Source organism: Podarcis gaigeae (genome assembly GCF_964106915.1).
Source record: "Podarcis gaigeae genome assembly, chromosome: 2".
NCBI lineage: Eukaryota > Metazoa > Chordata > Lepidosauria > Squamata > Lacertidae > Podarcis > Podarcis gaigeae.
Genome location: NC_139679.1, coordinates 121,471,110 through 121,497,542, shown reverse-complemented (window position 1 = coordinate 121,497,542; position 26,433 = coordinate 121,471,110). Strand labels below are relative to the sequence as shown.

Below are 26,433 nucleotides of genomic sequence, written 5' to 3'. Positions count from 1 at the left end.
ATAGGAGGCTAGGTTTGGAATCAGGAAATTAAATGTGCAAAGAGAGGAAATGGAAAGGGCAAAGGAATGTTCTCTGGTTTCAAAGTGCAGAAAACGTGCAAAGGCAAGGAGAGGGTGCGGGAGAGAATATGTTGTTTTGCGCGCGCGCGCGCACACACACACACACACAATTTAATTTACCCACCCTGGTATTGTAATCTGGGCATCTCCCTGCCCCAGGGGTCTCCTAACCACTTCAAGTTACAAGACAGGAGATTCCGACTAAACATCAAGAATAACTTTCCTTCCTTGGAGGTTTTGAAGCAGAGGCTGGATGGCCTTCTGTCCTGGATGCTTTAGCTGAGATTCCTGCATTGCAGGGGGTTAGACTAGATGTCCCTGGGGGGCCCTTTAAGATTCTATGAACCTCCCCAAACAGGGATGAGGAAGAGGAAAATTGGAGTTCAGGTGCACTGACTCCAATCAAGGTGTGGCTTTCAAGGCAGGGCGGGAGAATGTTCACAGGATCAAATGTGGGGTAAATCTTTTTTTTAAAAAAAACACATCATTTAAATGAACGATTAAATAATTTGTTCTTGGCTGCTAAGACCCAAGTAAATTATTTAAGTAAGATACTGCTATAAGTTATTTCTTCCCTTTTTGCTAAGCAACTTTTGTTTTCTGTTCAAATGAAATTATTTTGCAAAACAATCTTGCGTGGTCGATTATGCAAGGTGGGGTTTACCCCCTCCCCAATTATTCAAGTTGGCACCCCTGGACCCGGGAGAGCAGGGTTCGTATCCCCATGAAGCTACCTTGGGCAGGCCGACGTCTCTCAGCCCAGCCTACCTCACAGGGTTGTTGTGAGGGCGAACTGGGGACATGGAGAACCACGCGCACCACCTTGAACTCCTCGGAAGAAAAGGCGGTATATAAACGTAATGGCGGGGCGGGGGGGAAGGGAGACACTCGCAAGGGGCCTCGAAGCAGCAGGAGAGCGGTAGAGGGGAATGCAAGGCAGCGCCGCGCCGTGAGGACGAAGGAGGCAAAGGCAGCGGCTGAGGAGAACCGCCGGCATGGAGAAAGCCCGCGAAGGAAAAGGCGGCCGGGCTAGGGGCTCGTGAGGCGTTGCTAGGAGGCGCCCAACGGCCGGGCAGCGTTGCTAAGGGCGCCTGAGGCGTTGCTAGGGACGGCCTAGCGGCGTTACTAAGGGTACGCGAGGCGTTGCTAGGAGGCGCCCAACGGCCGCGCGGCGTTGCTAAGGGCAAGTGAGGCGTTGCTAGGGGCACCCAACGGCCATCCGCCGCTTGGACGCTCTATGGCCTCCGCTATTTCTCGACTCGCGCCTGCTGCTGATCACTTCCGGGTCTCCTCGCAGGGTTTTCTCCGGGCAGGGAGGGGGAGCCGCCTGCAGAATTCAACGGGCGGCCGCTTCTCGTGGGGAACCGGCGGCGGAGGCGGGAGGCGACGGCTTCCGCACGTTTGGTTCTCGCCTCATAAACGCCCCCCAAGGACTTGCTTGCCAGGGGGGTTGGGGACCAGATGATTGATTGCCTGTGATTCTGAGTTATAGGGTTTGGAAGGGACCCCCAAGGGTCATCTAGTCCACACACGCACCCCCCCCCCTCGAAATGCAGGCATCGCAGCAGCTAAAGGATCTCTTGACAGATGGCCACCCAATCTCCTTCCTTGTGAGGGAGTCCGTCTCGCATGCTGCCCGCCCAAGGTACTGCCATGTCAGACGCATCTCCCCTCCTGGCACCGGTCGGCACATCGCTGGGTCCAGATCTGGCAGGGCAGAAGGTGATGGGATGCCCTTGCTTCGTGGCAGGATACCGGACCATTCCTCCCATTGTTTTGATTAAAATGGGAGGCAGCTGTTGAGGAAGGGCCTGGTTTTCTTCCTACTTTTGATTTTCTTGCCACCTCCCCCAACCAAAAAAACCCCTTTATCAGAGTGTGCGGGGTTGGCATTCCAAGGGTTAAATTCGGAAGGGGCGGAGCCAAAGCCCCCACCCCACCCCTTTCATGTCCCTTGGAGTAAAACTGGTCACTGATCTCTCTGCTACCCCCAAACTACCCACAAAAGTGCTACCTCCGTGGGATCTGGTGAGAGCCCCTCCCCAAATTTTTTGGGGGGGAGGATGCACAAGGCACAAAGTGAGGGGGGAGTCAGAAATGTTTTGGGGACTGATTTCCAAAATCCAATGCCAGGCAGCAAAAGGAGAGGGTCACTAGCTGTTGGGAAGGGGGAACTATTGGGACCCTAGCCCCATTTTACCCACATAGGGAGGGGGGCCTGTGCAGCAGATCCACTTAGGACCCCCATGTATAAACCAGGGGGTTTGATATGGGGGGTTGGGGAAGAGGAGGGTGTGCAAAGCAGGTCTGCAATGCTTAGTTGAATGGATTTAGGGGAACCCCACCATCAGATCCCACAATGGGCCTACCCCACACCCCAACTGACCCCACTGGGGCCTCTGAATGACCGTCTTCTCCGTGGGACTCAATGGAAGAAGCAGTAACAGCTTTTTCTAGAGATCCATTCTATTGTAACTTCTTTAAAAGAAAAGGGATGCTTGTTGTAATAATTCTAAGTAAACTGATTTCTGACGTCCACCTGAATTCGCACAGGGGAGACGGTTTTGTGTATGCTAATTTTTATGATAGGAAACTGTTTTCAACTGTTTTTGATGTTGTGTGTTAATTCTGTAACCCACCCAGGGACCTTAGGCTGATGGGCAGGTAATACATTATATATACAGTAAGCCCACAACTTATTTGGGGGTTGCATTCTGGGAATCAAGCCTAAAGCCAAAATTGCTAAAAAAAAATATACGGTAAATTCCATTGGTTCAGTGGTGGGTGGGATTGCCCAAGTCATTTTCCCCGCACCTATCATTTATTTATTTATTTATTTAGCCACACTTAAAGCTGAATATGCACAAGTTAGATGCACATAAACTGCAGGCTTACTGTATGTGTGTTTGTATTTATATATATTTTATATGTACTACTACAGCTGTGTTGTTTTTATTGTAATTATTTCTATAGTTTTAATAGATTGTACATCTTAACACTTCAAAAATATTCATTAAAGTGAATAATGAAGAAGAGACTATGATGCTGTTGAAAGCACTTCCACCATATTGATAGTTAGAAATATCTATATCCTTAAAAATATTGCTATCCAGACTCAGCTGCATTTCCTGAGCGAAACTCTTCCACTCCTGAAAGTGTTATTCACTAAACCAAACAATGTCTTGACTTTTCAGGACTTGGTAGCACCTCCAATTTGGCAGAAGACTGAGGGGTCTCTTGGATCCACTTGGAAGCTTCCTTGGAACAGAGCTTAGAGATGGAAGAGAAAGACACAACTGAAGCAGGAAGAGATGTAAGCCCTGGGGAATTCTGGGAAAGAACAGTTCAGAACGTACTGGGTAAGGAGGGACCCCTCAGCTCAGAGGCACAGCGCCAGCGTTTCAGGCATTTCCGCTACCAAGAGGCCAAGGGACCCAGAGAGGTTTGCAGCCGACTCCACTATCTCTGTTATCAGTGGCTGAAGCCAGAGCAACATACAAAGAATGAGATCCTGGACCTGGTGATCCTGGAGCAATTCTTGGCTGTCCTTTCCCCAGAGATGGAGAGCTGGGTGAGGGAATGTGGAGCAGAGACCAGTTGCCAGGCAGTGGCCCTGGTTGAAGGTTTCCTCCTGAGTCGGGCAGAGGACAAGAAGCAGACAGAAGAGCAGGTGAAGTAGAGTTTCATCCTGGTACCTTCAAGGTGCTCAAAATGTGTAGGAGGGTATCCTAATGTTCTCTTTAACTGTCAGGCCTTTTCTGCAAATCATCCACTAACTCATAAAGGCCTTTCTCATGCTTTTTCTAATCCTTCTCATCTTTGGTATCCCCATTGTTGTGTCAGGGGAAAGGTCTGTTTGTTGAAGGGGCCACTGATTTCCATGGGGCATGGAAGGCTGCATCTGATGACAGAAACCATCCCTTTCAACGGAGGAACATTCAGGAGAGCGACAGAGTGGCTGCCTCGCTTGGTAAGAATTAACTGGATCTCCCTCTATCGATTATACCCTAAATTCTTAGGGTTCTTTTATTTTCTCCTGAATCGGCTTGTCCCCAAATTTTTTCAAAGTTGAAAAAAATTAATGTATTTTCAGTTCCTGATGACTTAAAGGAGTACAGTGGTACCTCGGGTTAAGAACTTAATTCGTTCTGGAGGTCTGTTCTTAACCTGAAGCACCGCTTTAGCTAATGGGGCCTCCCACTGCTGCTGCACCGCCGGAGCACAATTTCTGTTCTCATCCTGAAGCAAAGTTCTTATCTCGAGGTACTGTTTCTGGGTTAGTGGAGTCTGTAACCTGAAGCGTATGTAACATGAAGCGTATGTAACCCGAGGTACCACTGTACTTCGATTTCTAGCCAATAGTCCAAGTGTGAAGGATTGCATTTTCACACAACTCACTAATATAAGGTGTGGAAGCATTGTGTAAGATATGTAGGAAAGTGGATGAGGCATTGTGTAACAACAGCATGTACCTAGGCTTGTCTCATGTGATCTCTGGGAGAATCAGGTGCTACAGATTTCCCATCACCTTTGTCTCTCACAGGTGATGGAATGAGGCTGGCAAGATCTGCTTCAAAGTCTCCTCTCTGTGGTGGCGTTGATGCTATTGTGATGAAACCAGAGGAGGTAGGGGGTAGGATCAGTGGGGGGAGCGGAGCTGTGGGCACCCAGGGTGCCTCTGTCCTCTACTCAACCCCCTCCCCAAGGTGCCTATGAGGGAGGCTGCGGATGCCGCTTGAGAAGGTTTAATTTCTGCAGGACTTTTCTGTATTTTAGCATTTAATCATATCAATCAGGAGGCCAATGTTTTCCTTTTCCCTCAGGGTCCCATGTGCTTTGAGGACGTAGCAGTGTATTTCTCCGAGGAAGAGTGGGCCCTGCTGGATCTGGAGCAGAGGGCCCTGCACAGGGAAGTCATGGAGGAGAATTGTGAGATCACTGCCTCTCTCTGTAAGGTTCCCCTTTGACCATAATATTGTACAGAAAATGCAATATAAAGCATTTTTGCACATTTTGTATATTTTTCAGGCTCAATCCAACAGGCTTTCTATATTTTTATTGTTTACAAGATTCATGGCTAACCTTGCCATTTAAACAGTAGGTTAAATAGGCCTAGCACATCCAAGGGTTCATTAATCCAGGATCCGTTGACTAGAAGAGAAGAAGAAGAGTTTGGACTCGATATCCCGCCTTTCACTCCCCTTAAGGTGTCTCAAAGCAGCTCACAATCTCCTTTCCCTTCCTCCCCCACAACAAACACTCTGTGAGATGAGTGAGGCTGAGAGACTTCAGAGAAGTGTGACTAGCCCAAGGTCACCCAGCAACTGCATGTGGAGGAGCGGGGAAGCGAACCCAGTTCACCAGATTATGAGTCCACTGCTCTTAACCACTAAACCATGCTGGCTAGACAATTCAGTGTTTAGACTCCATGCAAATTACATGCTCCCATGTGGAATAACAGGCTCTCTTCTCGTACATATCATATATCCACCCACCATTGCCCAAAAGAGTTCAGAAGAGAATACATAGGGTTGTGCTATGGTTTAGAGTCACAACAACCCTGTTAGGTAGGCAACCTATCACTATCACTCAGCGATATCTGTGTGTGAGGTAGGTGCTGAACATGGATCCCCATGGACTCAGTCCAATAGTCTATAGAACTTCAACTATCGATTAAGGTATTAATGGCAGGGATATGAATAGTAAGGTCTGCTAATAATTTTCTGTCACTCCTTTATCGCAAGCATGATGTGTTTTGGTTCAGTGATTTGAGCTTCCAGTTACACCTCAGGCTCCTGATAGTGTCCTCTCTTTTTCAACAGATCATGAGTGGGAATCCGAGAATCAGGAAGATCTACATTGGTTCTTGCCAGAAGCACACATGACTTTAAAGGCAGAGCAGCAGGAAAGGAAACCAGAAGGAGAAGAGAAAAGGTGGAATCAGTTCCTTATTTCTCAGTGCAGTGATGGCCATCAGATCCCAGCTGAAGAAATACAGACGTACCTTACTAGTCATCAAGGAATTCACATAGGGGAGAAACTACATAAATGCTTGGGGTGTGGAAAGAGATTCCATAATAATAAGCACCTCACTGCTCATCAAAGAAAGTGTGCAGAGCAGGAACTATTTAAATGCTCGGAATGTGGAAAATGTTTCAAACAGAATTTAACTCTTGCTTACCATCAAAAAATTCACAGAGGGGAGAAAGCATACGCATGCTTAGAGTGCGGAAAGAGCTTCTATCGCAAGACACACCTTACTACTCATCAAGGAATTCATACAGGGGAGAAACGGCACCAGTGCTTGGAGTGTGGAAAGAACTTAACAGATAAAAGAACTCTCTCTATTCATCAAAGAATTCACACAGGAGAGAAGCCATTTAGGTGCTTGGAATGTGGAAGGTGCTTCACACAGAAAGTAAGTCTCACTTCACACCAAAGAATTCACACAGGGGAGAAGCCGTACACATGCCTTGAGTGCGGAAAGAGCTTTGGTCAGAAGACAGGTCTTACTACTCATCAAAGGATTCATACAGGTGAGAAACCATATCAGTGCTTTGATTGTGGAAAGTGGTTCTGTTGGAAGACAGATCTCACTATTCATCAAAGAATTCACACAGGGGAGGAACCATTTAAATGCTTGGAATGTGGAAAGAACTTCTCTCGGAAGATACATCTTACTAACCATCAAAGAATTCACACAGGGGAGAAACCATTTAAATGCTTGGAATGTGGAAAGAGCTTCACGCAGAAGACAACACTCACTCTGCATCAAGTAATTCACACAGGGGAGAAACCATTTAAATGCTTGGAATGTGGGAAGAGTTTTTGTAGGAAGGCATACCTTACTAGTCATCAGAGAATTCACACAGGGGAGAAACCATTTAAATGTTTGGAATGTGGGAAGAGTTTTTGTCGGAAGGCATACCTTACTAGTCATCAGAAAATTCACACAGGGGAGAAACCATTTAAATGCTCCGAATGTGGAAAGAGCTTTTGTCGGAAGGCACACCTTACTAGTCATCAAGGAATTCACATGAGAGAAACCATCTAAATGCTTAGAGTGTGGAAAGACATTCTCACTTTTCATCAAACAAATTGTACAGGGCAGGAATTATTTAAAAGCTTCGAATATGGAAACAGCGTCAAACAGAATTGAACTCTCACTTATCATCAAAGAATTCACACGGAAAAAACCATACATATGCCTGGAGTGTGGAAAGGGGATGGGAGAGTACTCTCACTTCATATCAAAAAAATCCACATGGGGAGGTACCGTATGAATTCCTGGAGGATGTAGAGGTCCCAGGAATAAGAATATCCAAAGGATTCATAAAGGGAATAAAACCATTTCATGATGGCACTTGTGAACCCTTTCTTTAAATTCCATATTCATTTACATAAAACAGAATTTGGAAACCTCCTTCCATAAATATTCCCAGACGAGAATAAATAAGATTTTTTTTAATTCACTGCCCGTTTCATTTGATAGATTTTTATTCTCCAGTTACATGTCTTAGTCTTAGCCTTAGCCCTTAGCAAAAGCTTATTTCCTTTTACTCTCTTCCATCAGACTGACAACCTCCACTGGCAGAGCTAGCACGGGACGTTCCCTGGTATAGATTATCCAAGACTGGACAAATTATTTTGGCACCTCACCAAAGCAGAAAATCCCACTTGTGCCTCCCCCTGCTGTTGCAATTCTAAGCAACGGAAGTATTTGGCTCCTCTTCTTAACTGGTTATGATTAGAACTCTGCAGCTAACATCTGAAGCATGGGTTTGATTTTTTTTCCTCTTCCCTCCTCATCCCTTTTCTTTTTCTGATGTGTCTTTTAAATTATAGGATTATCATTACTGATATTTGTAGGCCACTTTGGGAGCCTTGCCACAACTGAAGAGAAGGGTGTGGATTTGTAAATAAAGAAATGGATGAAACATTCACAGATGTTTCCTTGCCTAGTGCCTAAAAACCATACTAAGTGAGAGAATGTGATTATTGACAATAAGATCTTCAATGTATTCTGTATTTTCTCCAGTCTTGCAATATTGCCGAAATGTGTGAAAGCCCACTGACCATAGCACTTCTTTGTGGAGAAATGGAATATTAACCTTCCTTCTGACTCCACTCCTTGTGGGGGAGATTCAACGCTATTCCAGTTTGCACAACTGTTCTGTGATATTTCTGCTGATTACGATGACACCTACCCAGTGGCAAAGCTGCATGCTCCAGTACCGGGGGGGGGGGGGTTGGAGAGCAGGCGGGGGGGTGCGTGGCGTGTGTCGGGGGCAACCGCAATGGTACCCCCCTCCCCAGTGGTGCCAGGGGCGATACGCTCCCTCTGCCCCCTTCCTCCGCCAGTGTCCCTAGCATTGTTTCTGATCATGGCAAAATAGGGGTAAAAAAGAGAGAGAGAGAAAGATCTGCATGATCAAGATGGTTCTAGGAAGAAGAGGGGTGACTTTATTTCCAGTGTTTCTGATGGATCAGTGGGGAAGAGGTTTGGGGCTGCTGGGATATCTGGGAGGAAGTGAAAGGCGGATGTGGCATTTGCAGGAGTTGGGTTTGGTTTTCTCCAAGTGTTCCTTTACGTTCCCAAAAAGGGTCAAGGAGAAGAAAATATGTTTTACAGTACTGTGTACTAATTTTTAGGGGTTTTGTTATTGATCACAAACATCCAGCAGCTCCCTAAACCTGTCGGTGGGTGGGTGGGATTACCAAGACATCAGCCGAAGCTGATGAAATTCTCCCCCTGCCCATCTTCTCCTCACAAGCACAATGAATTTGAGTGAAGAAGAGGAAGGGTTTGGATTTGATATCCCACTTTATCACTACCTGAAGGAGTCTCAAAGCGGCTAACATTCTCCTTTCCCTTCCTCCCCCACAACAAACACTCTGTGAGGTGAGTGGGGCTGAGAGACTTCAGAGAAGTGTGACTGGCCCAAGGCCACCCAGCAGCTGCAGGTGGAGGAGTGGAGACGCGAACCCGGTTCCCCAGATTAGTAGTCTACCGCTCTTAACCACTACACCACACTGACAATGTGGCAAGGTCATCCAGTGAGCATCTTGACTGGGTGTAGATGTGAACTCTGGTCCTAATCTGACACTCCAACAACACTGGCCAACTCTCCTATCATTATAATAACAATTAATTATTTATACTGTGCCCATCTGGCTGGGTTTCACCAGCCACTGGGCGGCTCCCAGCAGAATATTAAAACAAAAAAAATTCCTTCCAGTAGCACCTTAAAGACCAACTAAGTTAGTTCTTGGTATGAGCTTTCGTGTGCATGCACGCTTCTTCAGGTATCTGAAGAAGTGTCCATGCACACGAAAGCTCATACCAAGAACTAACTTAGTTGGTCTTTAAGGTGCTACTGGAAGGAATTTTTTTTGTTTTGACTATGGCAGACCAACACGGCTACCTATCTGTAACCAGAATATTAAAAACACAGTCAAACATTAAAAACTTCCCTAAACAGGGCTGCCTTCCGATTTCTTCTAAAAGTCAGATAGTTTTTTCTTTCTTTGACATCTGATGGGAGCACATCCCCTACACCTGCATTTTATGAGCTAAGAGTGACAGATGCAGTGGGTTATCATATCAATAAATCATCATCATCATCTAGCCTCCAAAGCAAGTGGGGGAAGGGCTGCTGTTATCTCCTATCCCAAGTCTGCATTGGAGTCCTGTGCTTCCACTTTTGATCGGGAACCTAAACTGTCTGTGAGTCTAAGACACACACACAGGAAAAAAGAGAGAGACCCAAAACCCTGCTTCTTGAGGGGAGGGGGAAAGGAAAGAAAAAGCTTGAAAACCAGCCCCTTCCCGACCAACCAACCTCCTAATTCCTCCCTATGTATTATCCTCCTCTTTTTGAGTGACTTGTGGGGGCGTTGACCCTGCAGCCCGGGCTTCGAAGGGTTAAAGCGAACGCGACCCGCTTCCTAGAGAGGAAAGGAATGTGTTGGGGGGGGTTTGAGTCCTCCAGAGCTAAGTCCCTTCCTCCCCCAAGCTCTTTCTTCCCTTGATGCGATTCCTTTGGAGCAGAAGCGAGCGGCTGGTTCTTTCGCGCGATCGCTGCCTCGGCGGCCCCTTCTGAGGTCCGGTGAGCCCCCCACTGGCTTTGTGCATTTGGGGGGAAGGGGATTCCCTGGGGGGAGGAGGGTGCACAGGAGGGGCTGCAAGGTGGGACCGGGAAGAGGGGGCTTAGAAGACCCCATGGGAAGCGGTGGGGAGGGGGGGCCCAAGAGCTCAGCCCAGCATCCTGCCCACCTGTCGTGGGTGTTCGAGCTGAGATTCCTGCGTTGCATTTCAGGGGGTTGGGCTAGATGACCCCGGGGTCCCTTCCGACTCTACAATGCCATGATTCTGCGATGGAGAGATTGGGTGGGTTAATGGGGCTCTATCCCCATTTCGTTCAACCCATAGGGAGATGCAGAGCTGCAGACATGGGGTTCACACGTACTGGGCAGGGTGGTGGTGATGGGCTTTTAGCTTTATTTGAATATCTTTTTTATTAAAAGAAAACACCCAGTATGCCAATCTGACATTTGCAAAGGAATAGGCAGAGGCAGCTGTCTAAGGCTTCTGCAGGAAGCAAGGTTGCTAAGCGTGCCTCGTTCTCTGTTGCTAAGCAGACGGGTATGTCACTAGAGGGGGCTTCTTCGCAGAGAAAGAGCTAGCCTGGTGCTGGACAGGGGAGGGTGGAACCCACACAATTTTGTTTTTATATTCCTTTATAGTATAAAATGCAACTGTCTGAAATAAATGGGGAATTGGTGATGTTTCAATGCCCTGGTTCTCTTTTCCCCCATTGCTGGTGTGCTTTTAATTAGTAATTTATTTACTAATATACAGCAACCCTGAAACAAATTTATGAAACCCTTACTGCAGCTACAGCCAGTTAAATTTCCTATAGGCTCTGATTCTGTAATTAATATAGTAAGCCTTATTTATCCTAAATGCTTTCCCACTCAATAAATTAAAAAAAGCAATCTAGTAAACAGGGAGAAGGTTTGGGAATCAAAATCAATCATAGCTGTGGTTCTCAAACTTTTTCCCACATGGACCACTTGAAAATCACTGATGGTCTTGGTGGACCCCACTTAATGCTTTTTTCTGTCTGCTGCAACAACTGCAGTGAGCAGCTCTGAGTGTGAATGATTTTAATTTGTATATCAATTGCTTCTTTTGTTCCTTTTTTAGTGCATTGTATTACTGTACTGAAAGGCAATAAATTTCTGTAGAATTCAAATTGCAATAAAAGAAAATGCAACATTTCCCCTCCTTTTGTAATCCTCAGAACTCTAGCCCAATGGTTGCCATTTATTTGACTCTGAATTGATTTTAGAATGAATTGATTTTAGAATTTATTTCAATTAAATGATTATGATTTTATGTAAACTGTAATATTTTTACTTTGGTTAGCCGCTCTGACACCTGCTTCTGCTGGGGAGGGCGGGATATAAATAAAATATTATTATTATTATTATTATTATTATTAGGTCCTCCAGTATCTTAAAACAGTCTGGTTCCTCAAGGGAAATCTTTCTGTTCTGACGGTGGGTTAATAAAAACATCTGGGAATGGCTTGATTTTTCAGGACTTGGTAGCACTTTCAGCTAGGGCGGAAGTGGGAAGAGTCTCTTGGGGTCAACTGGAGAGTCTTCCTTGGAACACAGATGAAACAAGATGGAAGAGGAAGACTCAGTCGTTCTTGAAGACGGTAGAGGCCCATATACAATCCAGGTTGGGAGCAGTGGGGACTTCTGGGAAAGAACAATGCAAAAGATTCCGGAAGAGGAGGACACCCTCAGCTCATATTTACAGCTCCCCTTTGGGCATTTCAACCACACAGAAGCCAAGGGCCCCCGAGAGATTTGCAGCCGACTCCACCGTCTTTGCTGCGAATGGCTGAAGCCAGAGCAACACACAAAGAATGAACTGTTGGATCTGGTGGTCCTGGAGCAATTCCTGGCTGTCCTCCCCCCGGAGATGGAGAACTGGGTGAGGGAATACGGAGTGGAGGCCAGTTCCCAGGCAGTGGCCCTGGCTGAAGGTTTCCTCCTGAGTCAAGCAGAGGAAAAGAAGCAGGAAGAGCCGCAGGTGAGAGAGAGTTTTATCCTAGTACTTCCAGGGGCGTCAGAATTGGAAGAGGGGAAATCTTAAAACAGCCTGTAATTAAACCTTTTTTAAAAAAAATAGAAATAACCCACAGCACCAGGCCCCAGATTCCCCAAGGCCTTTTGCCTCTATTGTGCCTTTTCTAATCCTTCACCTCATTGACATTGAAGTCAATCTCCTCTTCGTTTCAGGTAAAAGGTCTGTTTGCCGAACCAACAACTGACCTCCCTGCAGCAGAGAGAGCTTCGTCAGATGCCAAGCAGTGTTTTCTGCGAAGGAGGAATGTTCAGGGGAGCTGGGGAGTTGCAGCCTCATTCAGTAAGAATTAACTGCATCTCCCACGGGACGCTTTTATGTTCTCATGAATCTTTCAGAGGGAGGCCCCCTTTTCATAGCCTTATGAATCTGTTAAAAAATGAATCTGTTTTCAATACTTGAGCACTTACACGAGTGCTTGGGTTTCTGGCTGAGAACCCAAATAGGGAGAATTGCAGTTTCCCACAAATGAAACACACAATGTATGGAAGCATGCCAAATACAGTGGTACCTCTGGTTGCGAACGGGATCCGTTCCGGAGCCCTGTTTGCAACGTGAAAGGAACGCAACCCGTGTCTGCGCATCTGCGCGTGCACCGGTCGCGATTTGCCGCTTCTGCGCATGTGCGTGACGTCATTTTGCGTGTGTGCACATGCACGAGTGGCGAAACCCGGAAGTAACCCTTTCCGGTACATCTGGGTCACCGCAGGACGCAACCTGAAAATGCGCAGACTGAAGCAAATGTAACAAGAGGTATGACTGTACAGTGGTACCTTGGTTCTCGAACTTAATCTCTTCTGGGAGTCCGTTCGATTCCCGAAACCGTTCAAAAACCTAGGCGTGACTTCTGATTGGCTGCAGGACCTGCAGGAGCTTCCTGCACTCAACAACAAACCGCGTCAGACCTTTTGGCTTCCGAAAAACGTTTGCCAACACTTCCTTCCGAGTTTGCGGCGTTCGGGAGCTGATTTGTTTGGCAGCTAAGCCGTTCGGGAACCAAGGTATGACTTAGTGCGATGGAGGAGATGACATTTTGGTAATGTCAGTATGTACGTAAAACATGCGCCACTTAACCTCTATCTGGTTAGGATCATTCAAATATCTACAATAGATGCACCATTTTCTAATGTCAACTTGTACTTGGAGATGTGACCTTCTGTAGGACAAGCAGTTGCTATTGGCTTCCCACCATTTTGTCTCTCGCAGGTGATGAAATGAAACCAGCAAGAGCTTCTTGGCTGTCTCCTCTTTGTGGTGAAGGGGAACCAGATCAGGTAAGGGGCAAGAAGGTTCATTGAGGAAAAGTATAATCCTATTATTATTATTATTATTATTATTATTATTATTATTATTTTATACCTTCCTATACCCAAGGGCTCAGGGTGGTTCACAAAATAAAATCAAGTTATAAAATCACAAAATAATTACTAAAAGTAAAAGCAACCCAACAGCCCCCCCAAAAAACACATTTTTAAAGGGCATAGGATGTAAATTGGATCAACCAAAGGCCTAGTTAAAAAGGAATGTTTTTGCCTGGCACATAAAGGTGTATAATGAAGGCACCAGGCGGGCCTCCCTGGGGAGAGCATTCCACAGACAGGGAGCCACTGCGGAGAAGGCCTTGTTCTCATGTTGCCACCTTCTGGATCTCTCAAGGAGGGGGCACACGAAGGCTTTGTCAACTGATCACCTTCTTGGATCTGAGCAAATGAATCTCATTTTCTTTGCATCTGTCAAAGCTGCCTACTGGAGGGACTGCAGAGGCCACTTAAGAGCGCAAGTCAACATTTCCCTTGTGTAGTCTTTTGGATTCTAGTAGAACAAAATCATTATGAGCTGCATAAAAGAGCCAACTACCTCCCTGCCTTTCAGGGTCAAGCGTCTTTTGAGGATGTTGCTGTATATTTCGCCAAAAAGGGCCCCCATGAAGTTTGCAGGCGACTCCACCATCTCTGCCGTCAGTGGCTGAAGCCAGAGGGTCACACCAAGACTCAGATCCTGGACCAGGTGATCCTGGAGCAGCTCTTGGCTGTCCTCCCTCCGGAGATGGAGAGCTGGGTAAGGGAATGTGGAGCAGAGACCACTTCCCAAGCGGTGGCCCTGGCCGAAGGTTTCCTCCTGAGCCGGGCAGAGGACAGGAAGCAGCAGGTGAGAGAGAGTTTCATCCTGGCATTTCCAAAGGGCTCAGAATAGGGGGGGGGGGGGATTTTAAAGCCCTCTATATTTGCCACACTTTTCCTGGATATCAACCACAAAGCAGTGTCCCAAACTCTCCAAGGCCTTTTCCCTCTATCATGCCTTTCCTAATTCTGCTGCATGTTTACTGTCTTTGAAATACTCACTGGGCCAGATTGGTAATATCCTTGGTAATATCTCGACTTTTTTTTTTTACCCTTGGCCCTAATTCTTTAGATGCCCATATGGCATCTCTTCTGCTTGTGGAATTTTTAACAAAGGAATAATAAGTAAATTGACATTCCATCAGATGTTTAAGTCTCCATAGATCTAGTAGATTCATGTTTATGACCATATCAGAAAAGGAATGGGGTAATCTCCCTTCCTTTGTTTCAGTTTTACGTATTGTCCCGTCAAACTCTTAACAATGTTACTCCATTTAGATCTCCCATTAATATTATTTTGCCATTGTATTGTTCAAACATAAATTCCTCTAGGTTTTTTTTTTAATCCGATTTTCTTTCATTGGGTGCATATATTCCTACGATTAACAAATGTTCCCCTTCCCAATTTCCACTGCTATTATTCTCTCCTCCTCATCCTTTAATCTTTGCTTAGGTTCCAATTTCTGGTTAATATACAAAACTACACCCCTTTCCCCCCTAATATCTGATGAAATGAATTCTTGGCCCAACACTTTATTCACCATTAAACGTTTGTCTTGCTTCTAAAGGGGAGATCATTCCATCAGGCAAGCATAAATGTTTGTGCTGATGCAACAAACACCTTAGTTTTATTTTGATTTTCACCCTCTTTTATTTCAGATAAGGAGTTTGTCTGCAGAAGCGACCAGAGAAAGTCTCCTGCAAAGTGGTAACAATCAGGAGAGTGATGGACATCCCATCTCATTGGGTAAATTTTATTAAATTGATCTACCTATATTGATCATGTAAGAAATTCATGGGATCCTTTTGTACACCCTTAAATCTTTGAGGGGGGCAACACTTTCTCCTAGCGTTGTTTAATCGTGGGAAGACTGTTATCCCCAGCATTTTTCAAACTTCAAAAGATAGATGTATTTTAATTACTTGAGAACTTAAATCAGTCCTTGGATTTCTGGTGGCATCAGTGAGGGCCACTGACCTGGGATATAATAATAATAATTTATTATTTATACCCCACCCATCTGGCTGGATTTCCCCAGCCACTCTGGGCTAACAGAATATTTAAAAAACGATAAAACATCAAACATTAAAAACTTCCCTAAACAGGGCTGCCTTCAGATGTTTATTTCCTTGACATCTGATGGGAGGGCGTTCTACAGGGCCACCACCTGGAGGGAAAGAAGGCCCTCTTTCTGGTTCCCTGTAACTTCACTTCTTGCAGGGAGGGAACTATCCTTGGGGCTGGACCTCAGGCTGAACGATGGGGGTGGAGACGCTCCTTCAGGTACAGTATACAGAACCGAGGCCGTTTAGGGCTTTAAAGGTCAACACCAACACTTTGAATTGTGCTCGGAAACATACTGGGAGCCAATATAGGTCTTTCAGGACCGATGTTTTATGGTCTCGGCAGCCGCTCCCAGTCACCAGTCTAGCTGCCGCATTCTGGATTAATTGTAGTTTCCGGGTCACCTTCGAAGAAGATAAGACAAATTCATGGATGATAAGGCTCTCATGGCAGCTAACCATGATGGCTATGCTCTGTCTTCATGTCGGAGGCAGTATCCTTCTCAACACATGTTGCTGGAAGCCAAAGGAGGGAAGATCTGCCCTTGTGCTCAGATACTCTTGGGGGTTTCCCAAGGCATCTGGTTGGCCACTGTAAGAACAGGATGCTGGACTAGATGGGCCATTGGCCTGATCCAGCAGGCTCTTCTTATGTTCTTAACAAGAGCCCTTTCCTACACTCTTAACATCCAAAATATACAGGGTGGATGAAACGTTTTGTCATTCCAACATGTACTTGGATGTGCATTGCTTAATGTGGGAGGCAAACTAATGGCTTCATCTCTCGCAGGTGATGAAATGGCGCTGGCAAGACCTGCTTGGCCATCTCCTCTTGGCAACGGATGGGAAACGGCTGTTGTGAACCCAGATCAGGTAGGGGAACTCATCTCTAGGGGAACTTGGGCACCTCTGTCTTCTGCTCATTTCTCTGGACCTCAACAAACTGATCTCCTCGTTGCTCTGCAGGAGAATCCTCAGGAGTCTTCTGGAGTTTGGTGGTCAATAATCTTTTACGTTCTCTATAAAGAGGCAACCGTTTCCTTTTCTTTCAGAGAGGAGAGCCAGTGTGGTGTAGTGGTTAAGAGCGGTAGACTTGTAATCTGGTGAACCGGGTTTGTGTCCCCGCTCCTCCACATGCAGCTGCTGGGTGACCTTGGGCCAGTCACACTTCCTTGAAGTCTCTCAGCCCCACTCACCTCACAGAGTGTTTGTTGTGGGGGAGGAAGGGAAAGGAGATTGTTAGCCGCTTTGAGACTCCTGAAGGGGAGTGAAAGGCGGGGTGTCAAGTCTGAACTACTATTCCTCTTTTTCTTCTTCTTCTTCTTCTTCTTCTTCTTCTTCTTCTTCTTCTTCTTCTTCTTCAGGGTCCCGTTTCCTTTGAGGAGGTGGCGGTGTATTTCACAGAGGAGGAATGGGCTCTGCTGGATCCTGACCAGAGGGCGCTGCACAACGAAGTCATGGAGGAGAATTGTGGGATGATAGTCTCTCTCAGTAAGGCTCCCAGTTTGTTTAGTTGAAGATTATATGATTTCGACTATATTATATAAGCAACTTAAATAACTTTACAAGATCCATATCAGTCAGGGTTTAGGCCCAGCTATGGCCCAGCTTTGGTAGCCCTGTGTGATGATTTATGTCTGGAGAGAGACAGGGGGAATGTTTCCTCCATCTCTCAGCAGCCTCTGATACCATCAACAATGGTGTCCTTCTAGAGTGGTTGCCAGAGTAGGTTGCTCAGCTTTGTAGTGATTCCAGGTCTACTTGGATAGTCATTTCTAGAGGGTGATGCTAGGGGACTGCTCTTTGGTCCCCTGGAGTCTTCCATGTGGGGTTCTATTTTATCCCCCGTGCTGATTAACATCCACATGAAACCTCTGAGTGTGCTTATCAGGGGTTTCGGAGTACATTGTCCACAATGTGCTCATGGCACACAGTCCTACTTCCCCTTTACACCTGCAGAGGAGGCAGTGGGTGTCTTGTGCTGGGCCGTGGTCTTGCCTCGCTAATGAACTGGATGAGAATGGATAAGATGGAGCTCAATCCAGATAAGACTGAGGCACTGTTACTGGGAGGGGTTCCCTAGACTGGATGGGTGGGAGACAGCCTGCTCTTGATGGGGTTACGCACCCTCTGAAGACCCTCTGTGGGTACTTCTGAATACATTGCTCTGAATCGCAGGGCCTCTCCGCATTTTGATCACACTTCTATCCCAACATTGCTCCAAAGGGTTCAGAAAGAATGCATGGGGTTGTTTGGTGGTTTGAGTTGAGCTACTTAAAGAGGATGATTGCTGAGTACAGTGGATGCTCAGGTTGCGAACGTGATCCGTGTGGGAGGCACATTCGCAACCTGCAGCATTCGCAACCCGCGTGTTGTGATTCGGCGCTTCTGCGCATGTGCAAAGCGTGATTTAGCGCTTCTGCACATGCGCAAGTGCCAAAACCCGGAAGTAACCCATTCTGGTACTCCTGGGTTCGGCGCGGTGCACAATCCGAAATCACACAACCCGAAGTGTCTGTAACCTGAGGTATGACTGTACAATTCAGTGAACTTCATGTCTCAGCTGGGATCTGAATTTGGGTCTTTTGGATCTAATCCAATAATACATAGGACACTGGGTGTCAGTCAAGGTATTAACAGAGGCAGATAAACAGATGGGAAGATTTACCTCCCAGCTAAGACTTTTCCATTTTTGCATTCTTCCATTATTAAAAAAATTGTGTGTGGTTGTCAAGATTTGAGGTTCCGTTGTCTTAAGAGTTCCATTTCTTCTTTGCAGTAGGTTATGAATGGAAAACTGAGAATCAGGGAGAACTACATGGGGTGTTTGCAGAAAGAGACACATGTATGAAGAGGAAGCAGCAGAGAAGGAAAACAGAGGGAGAGACGAGGAGGAATCATTCCCTTGCTTCTCAGGGCACTGACTCCAATGAAATCCCAGTCCAAGAAAAAACGCAAAACAGAAGAGAAACAATTACATGTTTTGTATGTTGGAGAAGTTTCCATTCTAAATCTAAACTTAAAAGTCACTACAAAATCCACACAGGGGAGAAACCGCATAAATGCCTGGAGTGTGGAAAGAGCTTCTCTCAGAAGAGAAATCTGACAGCACACCACAGAATTCACACCGGAGAAAAACCATTTAATTGCTTGGAATGTGGAAAGGCCTTCCGTCGGAGGACACATCTCACTGCTCATCAGAGAATTCACACAGGAGAGAAGCTGTATAGGTGCTTGGAGTGTGGAAGGACCTTTAACAGAAGCGGAAGCCTCACTACTCATCTAATAATTCACGCAGGGGGGGAAACATACAAATGCTTGGAGTGTGGAAAGAGCTTTTCTCAGAAGAGGAATCTCACTAACCATCACAGAATTCACCTGGGGGAGAAACCATACCAATGTTCGGAATGTGAAAAGCGCTTCTTCCGGAAGACACATCTCACTACTCATCAAAGAATTCACACAGGGGAGAAGCCATTTAAATGCTTGCAATGTGGAAAGAGCTTTTGTTGGAAGATCCATCTCACTTATCATCAAAGGATCCACACAAGGAAAACACCGCATAAATGCTTGGAGTGTGGAAAGAACTTTTCTCAGAATTCTCTCCTTGTTACCCATCAAAGGATCCATACAGGGGAGAAACCATTTAAATGCTTGGAGTGTGGAAAGAGCTTCTCTCAGAAGACAAATCTTGCTTCCCACCGCAGAACTCACACAGGGGAGAAACCATACAAATGCTCAGAATGTGGAAAGAGCTTCTGTCGAAGGACACATCTCACCACTCATCAGAGAACTCACACAGGGGAGAAACCATACAAATGTCTGGAATGTGGAAAGACCTTTAGTAGAAACAGAAGCCTAACACATCATCAAATAACTCACACAGGGGAGAAACCATACAAATGTTTGGAATGTGGAAAGAGCTTCTATTGGAAAATGCATCTTACTTATCATGAAAGAATTCACAGAAAGGATGCACCACATAAATGCTTGGAGTGTGGAAAGATCTTTTGTCAAAATTCTGACCTCGTAACCCATCAAAGGATCCATACAGGGGAGAAACCATTTAAATGCTTGGAATGCGGAAAGAGCTTCTGTCAGAAGATAAATCTCAGTAATCATCAAAGAATTCACACGGGGGAGAAACCCTTTAAGTGCTTAGAATGTGGAAAGACCTTTAGTACAGGCACAAACCTCACCACTCATCAAATAATTCATACATGGGAGAAACCATTTAAATGCTTGGAGTGTGGAATGGCCTTTAAGAGAAACAGAGGCCTCAGTATTCATCAAAGGATCCACACAGGGGAGAAGCCACATAAATGCGTGGAGTGTGGAAAAAGCTTTCGCCACAGTTCTGCCCTTGTTAATCATCAGAGAATCCATACAGGAAAGAAACCATACAAATGCTTGGAGTGTGGAAAGAGTTTCTGTCAGAAGACACAGCTCACTGCTCATCAAAGAATTCACACAGGAGAGAAACCGCATAAATGCATGGACTGTGGGAAGAACTTTTGTCGGAAGGAATCGCTTGCTGCTCATCAGAGAATTCACACCGGGGAGAAACCATTTAAGTGTTTGGTATGTGGAAAGAGCTTCACACGGAAGATAAGTCTCGTTTCTCATAAAAAAATCCACGCAGGAGAGAAACCATAAATTCTTTGGAGTGTACAAAATGCTTCAGTAATAAGAGACTGCTCTTCAAAGAATTCACTCAGAAGGGGAGCTAGAGAAATGATCAGAACATGGAATGCGATTCTGTCCTATTTCAGATTGGAGTTGAGTTGGTGGGGGATGGGGCAGAGTCCTGAGGGCCATTTGGAGATAAATACACATTGGAAGACTGGATCCATGGTAGAATGTGAGAATCCTGATAGAATGGCCTGAGATATAAATCCATTTATCGGCAATAGCAGTAGTATTATGTTACAAACTTGTAAAAACAAAGTCAATTCTACAAAGCCTCTCTAGGGAGAAGGTAAAGGTAAAGGTACCCCTGCCCGTACGGGCCAGTCTTGACAGACTCTGGGGTTGTGCGCCCATCTCACTTAAGAGGCCAGGGGCCAGCGCTGTCCGGAGACACTTCCGGGTCACGTGGCCAGCGTGACAAAGCTGCATCTGGCGAGCCAGAGCTGCACACAGAAACGCCGTTTACCTTCCCGCTGGTAAGCGGTCCCTATTTATCTACTTGCACCCGGAGGTGCTTTCGAACTGCTAGGTTGGCAGGCGCTGGGACCAAGCAGCGGGAGCGCACCCCGCCGCAGGGATTCGAACCGCCGACCTTTCAATCCGCAAGTCCTAGGCGCTGAGGCTTTAACCCACAGCGCCACCTGCGTCCCATCTAGGGAGAGCATCCCACAAACGAGGAGCCACTGTTGAAAAGGTCTGGTCTCATGTTGCCACCCTCCAGACCTCTTGTGGAGGAGGCACATAAAGAAGGGCCTCAGACAATGATCGCAGGGTTCAGGCTGGCTCATACAGGGAGAAGTGGTCCTTGGGATATTACAGTCCTGACCTATTTAAGGCTTTATAAGTCATAACCAGCACTTTGAATTGGGCCAAGAAACTAACTGGCAGCCAAGATTGACATTATATGCTCAAACTGTCTTGCCCCGGTGAGCAACCTGGCCGCTCAATTCTGTACCAGCTCAAGTTTCCAAACCATCTTCAGAGGCAGCCCCATATATAACACACTGCGGTAATCTAACCCTGAGGTTACCAGAGCCTAGACTAAAGGTGTTAGGCTATCCCTGTCCAGATAGGGGAACAGCTGGGCCACCAACTGAAGCTGATGGAAGATACTCCACCTCAAATGACAGCGTTTCTACAAAGCAGTCTCCGTATAAGCCAAACCAGGCCCTGCAATCATCATCTGAGGCCCAATTCAAAGTGCTGGTTATGACTTACAGAGCCTTAAATGGCTCAAGGTTGTAATAACCCCAAGGACCATTTCTCCGTCTATGAGCCAGCCTGAACCCTATGGTCATCGTCTGAGGCCCTTCTTCATACACCCTCTCTGCTAGAGGTCTGGATAGTGGCATCATGATAGTAGGCCTTTTCTCCAGTGGTTCCCTGTTTGTGGAATGCTCTCCCCGAGGAGGCCCGCCTGGCACCTTCGTTAAATATCCTTAGGCGCCAAGCAAAAACATTCCTGTTCAACCAGTCCTGTGGCTGATTAAACAATCTATTCTATGGCCTTTTAAATGTATCAGGGGTGGTGGTGGTTGTTTTTTGTTGTTGTTGTTGTTGTTGTTGTTTGTTGTTGTGTATTTAATAAATAAAGATAATAATTAGTTGAAGTATTTTACAAATCAGTTCACAGTTTTGAGGCGTCTCGAAACGGTACAGATAAAATACAAAATATACAAATTGTAGACTGGAGGTTATCCAGCCCTTCAGTAAGGGAATGAACAAGGGCATTGGATTTCCAAAGCCACAGTGCTGGCATCCGTCTGTCTCAGGAAACAATGGAGGAGTGCGCCTTTTGGGATGAGGTCAAGCTGCTAGAAGGCGCCTGCTGTGGCTGTAGAGCTTGATGCAGAAGAGACATGTTTTTTGCAGCTGGGGCAGATGAGGGTGTCCAGTCCAGTCTGGTGCTTGTGGTACTCTCAGCAGTGCCCATATCAGCAAAAGTTGCCAGGTATGGGACCAGAGGATCCCTCAGTAGTTGCCCCAAACCACCCAATATCTAAGCCAGTATCGCCTGCTTTGACTGGTAGCATCTCCAAGGCCTCGTGCCCAGCACATCCAAACCCCAACATCCTAACTGGAGAAGTCAGGGAGTCACCTTAGGACCTGTTGCCTGAAAATGACAAGGTCTCTTTATTTTATCATGTCGGTATCCTGCCATTGGCAAGTGGTGGTTCTGTGGTTCTTCTGCAGAGCAACCTTATAATAATAAATTATTTATACCCTGCCCTTCCCGGTTCAAAAACCGGGCTCAGGGTGGCTAACAACAAATTTAAAACACTTTAAAACACTTAATTATAAAAGCAGCATAAAATACAGTATAAAAACATGAATAACAATAAAAATAAAAAATCATGAGGTAGACTAGGCTGGGAGTGAGTGATTGCCCAAGTCCACCCAGTGAGCTTCATGTCTGAGCTGGGATCTGAACTCAGGTCTCCAGGGACCCAATGCAACAGTCCACAGCAGAGGTGCCCAAACTTTCTACTCCCAGGGTCCACTTGAGATGGCTGAAAATTACTGAGGCCCACCAGGGTTTGGGGCATAATTTTTGAATCTGTTCCACTTTGGCTTCAGACCTAGTCATGATACAGAAACTGCTTTGGTTGCCCCTGTTGAGATTTATCAAAACTATAAGAAGCCTCTTGGAGCTATTATCTATATGCAGGTGACACCAAGCTTTAGCTCTCTGTTGCATCTGAATCAGGAAATGCAGCTGAACTGTTAGACCAGTGCTTGGGGGCAGTAATAGAATAGATGTCCTGCTTGGACTGGTAGCTATAATCCCCCACCATCCCACAAGAGAGAACCTTAAAATTGTAGAGATGGAAGAGACCCAAAAGGTCTACTCTAAACCCTTCAATGAATCACAGCCATAGAATCGCTGACACCGCCTTTAGGGTCTACAATAGCTCCCAGTATGTTTCCGAGCACAATTCAAGTGTTGGTGCTGACCTTGAAAGCTCTAAATGGCCTCAGCCCTGAAACCTGGAAGAGCATCTCCAGCCCAATCGTTCTGCCTGGACACCGAGGTCCTCCTTTGAGGGTATTCTGGCAGTTCCCTCACTGAGAGAAGTGAGGTTACAGGGAACCAGGCAGAGGGTCTTCTCGGTGGTGGCACCCGCCCTGTGGAACTACCTCCCACCAGATGTCAAGGAGATAAAGAGCTGCACAACTTTTACAAGATATCTGAAGGCAGCCCTGTGTAGGGAAGCTTCTTAGTGTTTAATGTTTTATATGCTTATATATGTTGGAAGCGGGGTCCAGAGTGTATGGGGAAACCCAGTCTAGATGGGCAGGGTACTATTATTATAATTATTTTGATTGATTGATTGATTGATAACCACTAGGTTAAATTGCTAAAGGGCTGGAGATTAGATATATTGATATATTGTGTGTAGACCAAATTACATTCTCTCACACACACACCCATATAGTTGTGACTAATTTGGTTTTTAATTCTGTGTTTTACATTTTTCTGACGTAGTCTGGGACCACGTGGTGAAGAGCGGGTAACAAAAACAACAATAATTAAGGCACCCAACTCGAGGTGAGGTTGGAGTGGGCCTTCTACCTCGTTTATTTACACATTATATGTTTCTAGGCAGCTGTTTCATAAAATATTTCAAGAGTAAGAGGCCAGGCTAGACTGGTCCACCAGTCTTCGCTTACGTCCCACAGGGATGCCGCAGAGTGGCCTCCTAAGGGTTAAAATGACCTCAGCTGGATTCCTAGAGAGGAAGGTAAAAGGCGAGGCGGGCGGGGGAAGGGGCGGTCAGTCCTCCAGAGCGAAGGCCCCTCCCACCCAACTCGCCTTCCTGCCGGGACTTTCCCCCTGGAGGGACGTGCCTTGGCCGCCCGGTGGCTCCTCGCGGGATCCGGTGAGCCCCCTTCCTCGCCCTAGAGGCTCCAGTTTGTGGGTCTGGGTCTGCAGGGCTGAAAGGCGGATGGGGGGCGGGGACGACAAGAGGCAAGGCAGGAAAATACGACGGGAAGGGAAGGGAGATGCCCAGGTGACAACTGTTTAAAAAGGGAAAAGGGGTACCTATAGGAAGAGCAAACCTATTTCAGCCCATGGCTGAAGATGCTTGTGCATCTTCCTGGGTGTTGGGTGTGTGCACTGCAGAAGCTCAATCAAGCTCATCGCAGGAAGCAGCTGTTTAGCAGAAAATAAATAATAATACAGTGGTACCTCGGGTTAAGTACTTAATTCGTTTCGGAGGTCTGTTCTTAACCTGAAACTGTTCTTAACCTGAAGCACCACTTTAGCTAATGGGGCCTCCTGCTGCCACCGCGCCGCTGCTGCGCAATTTCTGTTCTCATCCTGAAGCAAAGTTCTTAACCTGAGGTACTATTCCTGGGTTAGCAGAGTCTGTAACCTGAAGCGTATGTAACCCGAGGTACCACTGTAATAATATTTATATGCCACCCATCTGACTGGGTTACCCCAGCTGCTCTGGGCAGCTTCCCACAAATTAAAACACAGCACAAATTGTCTTTACTAGCCCAACACCAACGCTTTATAGGTAAAGGTACCCCTGACTGTTGGGTCCAGTCGCGGACGACTCTGGAATTGTGGCGTTCATCTCACTCTATAGGCTGAGGGAGCCGGCATTTGTCTGCAGACAGCTTCTGGGTCATGTGGCCACCATGACTAAGCCGCCTCTGGTGAACCAGAGCAGCGCACGGAAACACCGTTTACCTTCCCGCTGGAGCGGTACCTATTTATCTGCTTGCACTTTGACATGCTTTCGAACTGCTAGGTGGGCAGTCTACTAGCCCAACACCAACACTTTATACACACACTTATTTATTTACAAGATGTTACGAGCAGCTTTCCCTCTCTGAGCCCGGACGGTTTCTTTGCTTACGAAGCCCTTGCTGTGCCAAAGTCCACAAGGCATGAGTTCTCTTGCAATGGAGTCCTGTGACTCTTCCTCAAAGGTGTTAGTTCCAATGCTTCTCTCCAGAGTGCTCTACGCTCTTTTCCCTTTCCAGTAAACAACTGGAATATTTCTAAATGAATGTTAATATTTCTAAGTAAATCTTAAAGTAATCAACTAAGATTCATTCAGCAGAGTGGCAGCTTTAATTCAAAACTTTTGCTAGGTAAGAAATAAAGCCAGCAGGAAACAATAAAACAACATTCATCCCAATAATATTAAAATCCAACAACAAGAGATGATTAAAACCATTAAACCTACTAGCACAACTCAAAGGAAGGTCAGAGTATTTTCTTTCTCTTTATAAGGGTGGTGAAACATATTCTGTTGGTGTTATGCTGAGAGTTGTGAAATGCCACAGGTTTTCTTTTGTAGTATACTGAAGCTTGTGCGGTAATAAATTTGATAACCTTTAGGATACCAAAATCATTATTTTGTGCTACTTTACTTCATATGTTCCTTCCTGGAGGAAAGAGGGTCCCTCAGCACCTTAATCCAGCCTTGTATCTCTGCTTTTCAGGAGTCTGTAGCCCAGTGGAGGCATCCTTGGAACAGTAAGAAAGATGGAAGACCAAGACTCAGCTAGCCTGGATGGAGAGAAGACCCTCAGCTCAGATGTGCGGCGCCAGCAATTCAGAAAGTTCTGCTACCATGAGGCCGAGGGACCAAGAGAGGTTTGCAGCCAACTCCACCACCTTTGCCATGAGTGGCTGAAGCCAGAGCGATGCACAAAGACTCAGATGCTGGACCTGGTGATCTTGGAGCAGTTCCTGGCTGTCCTCCCCCTGGAGATGGAGAACTGGGTCAGGGAATGTGGGGCGGAGACCAGTTCCCAGGCGGTGGCCCTGGCCGAAGGTTTTCTCCTGAGTTGGGCAGAGAACAAGAAGCAGGCAGAGCAGCAGGTGAGAGAGGGTTTCATCCTGCTACTTCCAAGGGGCCCAGAATGTGAACCAGTCACTTCCTGGAAATCATCCACAGAGGAATGTACCAAATTCCTCTTGACCTTTTGCCCTTTTCTCTGATTTTCTGCCCATTCACTGTCTTTGATATCTTCATTGTTGTTTCAGGTAAAGGGTCTCTTTGCAGAGGTGGCAGCTAATTTCCCTGAGAGAGAGAGTTCTTCACTGGATTTGAAAGAGTGTTTCCTGCTAAGGAGAAATGTTCTGGAGAGCAG

General features: G+C 46.3%; 4 protein-coding genes across 11 annotated transcripts in view; 3 read left to right on the top strand and 1 right to left on the bottom strand.

Moving 5' to 3' along the window:
- The window catches only part of LOC310837292 (uncharacterized protein), a 530,615-nt gene that overhangs the window by 131,665 nt on the left and 372,517 nt on the right, over window positions 1-26,433 (bottom strand). The gene's annotated exons all lie outside the window — the stretch shown is intronic.
- LOC310835943 (uncharacterized protein) lies at window positions 1,470-7,665 on the top strand. Its single transcript, XM_083720907.1, has 7 exons — window positions 1,470-1,705; window positions 3,255-3,419; window positions 3,618-3,730; window positions 3,904-4,030; window positions 4,604-4,686; window positions 4,884-5,010; window positions 5,883-7,665. The coding sequence occupies exons 2-7, from the start codon at window positions 3,338-3,340 to the stop codon at window positions 7,112-7,114; spliced, it is 1,764 nt and encodes a 587-aa protein (XP_083577033.1). The 5' UTR covers window positions 1,470-1,705; window positions 3,255-3,337; the 3' UTR covers window positions 7,115-7,665.
- LOC310837227 (uncharacterized protein) lies at window positions 9,832-21,927 on the top strand. 6 transcript variants are annotated; one of them, XM_083723398.1, is made up of 11 exons: window positions 9,832-10,164; window positions 11,667-12,169; window positions 12,379-12,505; window positions 13,430-13,497; window positions 14,096-14,371; window positions 15,223-15,310; window positions 16,418-16,500; window positions 16,992-17,118; window positions 18,410-20,605; window positions 20,979-21,067; window positions 21,597-21,927. In XM_083723398.1, exons 2-9 carry the CDS (start codon window positions 11,756-11,758, stop codon window positions 20,281-20,283), a joined length of 3,057 nt encoding a protein of 1,018 aa, XP_083579524.1. In that variant the 5' UTR covers window positions 9,832-10,164; window positions 11,667-11,755; the 3' UTR covers window positions 20,284-20,605; window positions 20,979-21,067; window positions 21,597-21,927. The 6 variants fall into 6 exon arrangements, with proteins under 6 accessions (XP_083579524.1, XP_083579526.1, XP_083579525.1 ...); XM_083723400.1 differs by having other exon boundaries at window positions 9,832-10,169; window positions 14,141-14,371; XM_083723399.1 differs by having other exon boundaries at window positions 9,833-10,164; window positions 14,141-14,371; window positions 18,407-20,605.
- Window positions 24,095-26,433, top strand: part of LOC310837226 (uncharacterized protein) — a 74,293-nt gene continuing 71,954 nt past the window's right edge. The window contains exons 1-2 of one of the 3 annotated variants that reach the window (XM_083723389.1): window positions 24,095-24,197; window positions 25,780-26,161. In XM_083723389.1, the coding sequence (XP_083579515.1) occupies window positions 25,823-26,161 (339 nt within the window). In that variant the 5' untranslated portion in view covers window positions 24,095-24,197; window positions 25,780-25,822. Of the gene's footprint in view, window positions 24,198-24,309; window positions 24,330-25,338; window positions 25,540-25,779; window positions 26,162-26,433 lie in introns of those variants that run through there. The other 2 variants (XM_083723391.1, XM_083723390.1) reach the window with 2 other exon arrangements.